The sequence below is a fragment of the Mus pahari genome, chromosome 23 (genome assembly GCF_900095145.1).
Source record: "Mus pahari chromosome 23, PAHARI_EIJ_v1.1, whole genome shotgun sequence".
Classification (NCBI taxonomy): domain Eukaryota; kingdom Metazoa; phylum Chordata; class Mammalia; order Rodentia; family Muridae; genus Mus; species Mus pahari.
The window spans coordinates 10,760,196-10,765,889 of NC_034612.1; the positions used below are offsets into that span (position 1 = coordinate 10,760,196).

General features: G+C 42.0%; 1 protein-coding gene across 1 annotated transcript in view; it reads right to left on the reverse strand.

Moving 5' to 3' along the window:
• The window catches only part of LOC110313137 (2'-5'-oligoadenylate synthase 1A-like), a 59,552-nt gene extending 54,077 nt beyond the window's left edge, over positions 1-5,475 (reverse strand). The window contains exons 1-2 of the mRNA XM_021187164.2: positions 5,270-5,475; positions 3,428-3,716 (exon numbers count right to left, since the gene is read on the reverse strand). Of these exons, the coding sequence (XP_021042823.1) occupies positions 3,428-3,716; positions 5,270-5,452 (472 nt within the window). The 5' untranslated portion in view covers positions 5,453-5,475. The remainder of the gene's footprint in view (positions 1-3,427; positions 3,717-5,269) is intronic.
• Between the last annotated feature and the right edge of the window lie 219 nt (positions 5,476-5,694).

A 5,694-nucleotide genomic window follows, 5' to 3' on the forward strand; every position in this document is an offset into this window, starting at 1 on the left:
TTCACTGCCTATGGGGTTCAACAAACAGGCAGAGTTTTTCCCCAGCAGGCATCGCTCCACATATACCCATCTGCCCCACCACTCCACAGGACTTCACACATGCTATGCACTACAGAGTCCCTGCTCCCACTTTGTTCTAGTGGGGGGGTCTTTCTTGCAGGCCTGGAGACAGTGGTGGGAGGAACCAGCACATTGTGGCCACATGCAGTCATTGGATATCTGGTTTTAGCATCTTCTGCATGGTTCTTGCCAATGCTGTGCACTCATGTATGCGTCAAATTTACTGTGGAGCAGTCGGCTACATTCCTATATCATGTCTCACGCTGACAGAGTCTCTGCCCCATTTTGTGTATGGATTGCATCCACTAATGTTTCACTGGGTTTTCACTGAATGATTTTCTGTAGTGTGTGACTTAATATGGTGTGGTTTTGTTAGTTCAGGTCCTGAAAAGAACAAGATATGGCAGTGTTCATGTGTGTGTGTGTGTGTGTGTGTGTGTTTGTGTCCTGTGCACTTCGTACAGTAGATGGGCAATAGATGTATATGTAGCTGTGTGCACACATGTGCCATGCAGCAGACCACACCATCACACTGTGATGCTGGCACAGGGCAAATTCACTCAATGATGGAGCTTAGACAATCCAGTCACTCAGTCACCAGGGAGGTCTCTCTCTCATGGGCTCATTTTCAGTTTCAGGGTCTAGAATACAATGCAGCACATCACCTACAGAATACAAGAGATAGAAAAGAGAATCTCAGGTGCAGAAGATACCAAAGAAAACATTGACACAACATCCAAAGAAAATGCAAAAAGCTCCTAACCCAAAACATCCAGGAAATCCAGGACATAATGAGAAGATGAAACCTAAAGGTGATAGGTATAGAAGAGAGTGAAGATTTCCAACTCAAAGGGCCAGTAAATATCTTCAACAAAATTATAGAAGAAAACTTCCCTAACCTAAAGAAAGAGATGCCCACGAACATACAAGAAGCCTAACTCCAAATAGACTGGACCAGAAAAGAAATTCCTTCTATCACATAATAGTCAAAACACGAAATGCACTAAACAAAGAAAGAATATCAAAAGCAGGAAGGGAAAAAGTCAAGTAACATATAAAGACAGACCTATGAGATTTACACCAGACTTCTCACCAGAGACTATGAAAGGTAGAAGAATCTGGAGAGATCTCATACAGACCTTAAGAGAACACAAATGCCAGCGCAGACTACTATATCTAGCAAAACTCTCAATTATCACAGATGGAGAAACCAAGGTATTCATTCCATGACAAAACCAAATTTACACATATCTTTCCATACATTCAGCCTTACAAAGGATACTATATGGAAAACAACAAAAGGATGGAAAGTACACCCTAGAAAAAGCAAGAAAGTAATCTTTCAACGAACCCAAAAGAAGATAGCCACACAGACATAAATCCACCTCTAACAACAGAAATAACAGGAAGTAACAATCACTTTTCCTTAATATCTCTTATCACCAATGGACTCAATTCCCCAATAAAAAGCCATAGACTAACAGACTGGATATGCAAACAGGATCCAGCGTCGTGCTGCACACAGGAAATGCACCTCAGTGGCAAAGGNAGACACTACCTCAGAGTAAACAGTTGGAAAACAACTTTCCAAGCAAATGGTCCCAAGAAACCAGCTGAAGTAGCCATTCTAATATCAAACAAAATCAACTCTCGACCAAAAGTTTTCATAAGAAGATAAGGAGGGGCACTTCATACTGGTCAAAGGAAAAATCTACCAAGATGAACTCTCAATTCTGAACATCTATGCTCCAAATGCAAGGGTACCCATATTCATAAAAGAAGCTTTACTAAAGCTCAAAGCACACATCGAATCCCACACAATAGTAGTGGGAGACTTCAACACCCCACTCTCAGCACTGGACAGATCATGAAAACAGGAACTAAACAGAGACACAGTGAAATTAACAGAAGTAATGAACTAAAAGGTTCTAACATATTTATAGAACATTTCATCCTAAAGCCAAAGAATATACCTTCTTTTCAGCCCCTCACAGTACCTTCTCCAAAACTGACCATATAATTGGTCACAAAACAGGCTTCAACATATAAAAGAAGACTGAAATAATCCGATGAACCCTATCAGATCACCATGGACTAAGGCTGGTCTTAAATACCAACAAAAACAACAGAAAGCGCACATACACATGAAAGCTGAACAACACTCTACTCAATGATTACTTGGTCAAGGAAGAAAGAAAGAAATTAAAGGCTTTTAAAATTTAATGAAAATGAAGACACATCATACCAAAACTTATGGGACACAATGAAAGCAGTGGTAAGAGGAAAACTTATAGCTCTAAGTGCCTCCAAAAAGAAACTGCAGAGAGCTTACACTAGCAGCTTGACAGCACATCTGAAAGCTCTAGAACAAGAAGAAGCAAATACACTCAATAGGAGTAAATGGCAGGAAATAATCAAAGCAAATAGAAATAAAACGAACTCTACAAAGAATCAACAAAACCAGGAGCTGCTGGTTCTTTGAGAAAATCAACAAGATAGATAAACCCTTAGCCAGACGAACAGAGACCACATCCAAAGTAACAAATTCAGAAATGAAAAGGGAGACGGAACAACGAGGTACACCTTAAAATAACTATTCGGTTTGTTGAATACCAACAGTTGAAAATATTAAATCATGTTCTACAAACATCATGGAAATATTACTCATAATTTTTCTCACTGTGCTTGAAATTAGCATTTTCTTAATGTTTAACTTCAAAGAGTTTTTGCTATTTTGAAATTTATAAAATATATTTTCTGATAAAATAATTTCTCTCCTAGAAACACTGGTAATCTTTCTTAAGTAAACTGACTGTTAGACAATGTACACAGATATATAATGCATTTTAAATACTGTCTTACTATGTCAGGTGGTATCATATAAGGGCTTTTGAATATATTTCTTAATGACCCATTTTAAATAATTTATGCTCTTTTACTATGCTTAACTCCCAAATAATATTTCATATGTTTTGAAACAATTTAGTATTCAGCATTAGATATAGGATCCTCAGTTATGGATAGTATTAAATATTCCTTATGATATTTTAGGGTATGAAAGGATATGAATATAAAAGTTGAACACATTATGTATTATTTGATTCTCAAAATAATCAATAGTATTAAAATGTTTAATGTATGAAATGCATTTAAATTAAAAAGAATTTAAGAAAAAAAAAGATGAATTACTCTTGAGCTATGTTAACCATGACTCAGGATCACAGCAACATACATGTAAACACCTATGAAACACACATGTGCACACACACACACACACATACACACACACACACACAGAGGTGGATCTAGAAGGGAGGATGAAGGCATGCAGAAGGGTGAGCTGAGGCTCTCTGGCAGGCTGGCTTACCCAGGACATCAAAGGCTGGCAGCACATCAAACTCCACCTCCTGATGCAGATAGGGGGCACTCAGTTTGAAGCTCAGAGCCCGGGCATTGGGCCACCATGAACTCTGGACCTCAAACTTGACTCTAAGATGTCTCTCATGCTGAATCTCGTACAGCTGTTTCTTAATTTCCTTGATGAACTCTCCCCGTCTGTTTAACTGATCCTGAAAGCTGGTGAGATTGTTAAGGAACACCACCAGATCAGCGTCTGACTTGCCCCTGAGCGTGGTGCCTTTGCCTGAGGAGCCTCCCTGAAAGACAAGAAGGAGAATGAGAAGGGACAGGGAGAGCCATGCTGGGCAGTCCAGATGCTGAACTGGAGTCCACCACTAAGGGTGATAGGTGGATGGACATAGCAAGCTGGCACATATACGGTAGTATACAAGTCAGCCCTGAAGTGTGACATCAGGACCTATGTAGGAAAATATATGGTTCTGGATCTCCTCTTGGTACAGAAGATAAACCACGCTGTGAAGGGAAAACATCCATGTTCATCTGTGGAGTCTTTCTCTGTGTTTTCAAGTGTGTGTGTGTTACTGTGTATGGGAGTGGGGGAGGGGTATAATGAAATAAGCACAGAGAGTAATGAGGAGGACACAATAGCATTTTCTCTCACATAGAGTCCACATTAGCTGCATACATGTGACATGGCATCAGGGCATGACTCTCTGAGGAGGGTCTGGTGTGAGGTAAAGGATGGTAGAGATTAGAAGGAGACTATGACTAAATTAATACAGATATATGAAAATGTAACCATGGTCTCATTGTTAGCATTGTTAGTTGGGGGGAAATATATGCAAGTGATATCATTTTCCTGTAAGAAAATGGCCTTGTGTAATATAGAATAGAATATAACATCATAGATAAACTGAAAAAAATAATAAAGGTGATCCAAATCTGTAAAATATCGTAAAAAGAAGAATTCATGCTGAGAAGAGCCTCCCTAAATAAAATGCTGAGCATCATCACTAACACACATGAGCACCAGCCACTGTTGAGAAGAGGGCATTACGAATTGTCACATCCGCGGATGAAGAGGTGGGTCAGTAGTTCAAAGTGCCTGCTGTTCCTGCGGATGACCTCAGTTTAGTTCCCAGCAGCCAAGCAGGCCAGCTCAGAGCCACCTATGTAACTGCAGCTCTTATGGATCTGACACCCACTCTTCAATCCTGACCTAACCTGCACTAACACATACAGATCCCCTACTCACAACTAAAAATATAAAAATACAATCAACTAAAAACAAAAAGAAAGAAAAGAAAACACCTTCGTTTCTGCACCCTCCACAGAGCCTGAGAGTTAGGTATCATTTTCATGAAATGGGATTTGACAGACCCAGAACCAACCGCAGAGAGGGTCCGTCAATCCAGTCATGCAGCACCGTGGCATCCTGCTCTGTCCTCCGTGTCACATTTGACTTAGTCTATGTGACCCTGACATCCTGGGACGTGGACTGGGCACATTGGACATGGAGAAGGTAGTTGAGTTACCCTAAGTCACACAGCAGTTCAAAGGTTGGATTCTCCCCACCCCCACGGCCCCCAATCCCGACCTGCCACTTTCCAGGAATGCTTTGCCATCCTGGGCCTCAGTTTCCCTGACTCTGAAATGGATGTAGCCTGGGAGTGGGGAGCATAAACTGTAGCTGAGGCTCCTTCTCCAATACAGATGTGGGGCCTGGGGGACGGGGGGAGAAGAACCCATCGCCAGCTGTGACCAGAATTGAAAGGAGGGATCAGGGCTGTCTGGCTTCTGAGAGTCCTCTCCCACCCCATTCGGCCAGCTCAGTCTGAGAAGGGCTCACCTTCACCACCTTGGAGACCCTCACTGGGTGGGCAGCACCTTGGAAGCATCTCTCCTTCAGGAAATCACACACGACTTTGATGGCTGATTTGACATCAGCACCAAAGGTGGTGTCCGGAAGGAGGTAATCCTCTATGAACTTGTCCAGGTTCCAGGACGGGATGCTCCTGAGTCCGTGCTCCATGATAAGTCTGGAGCTTCCTGGGTCTCCCAGCCTGGCTGAAATAGGAACTAGATTTTCAGTTTCCATTTCCCGGGAAGGGTGGGGCTATGCAAATAGGCCGGGCCCGGGCAGCCAATGGCATCAGGGCTTCTGACCGGGTACCTCCAAGCCTGAGCTTTCTTAGGATCCCACCCAAGGAAGAATGCAAAAGTAAACAGATCTGGCTTTCTCTGGATTTCTTCTGGGCATGTTTCAAGGGCAAT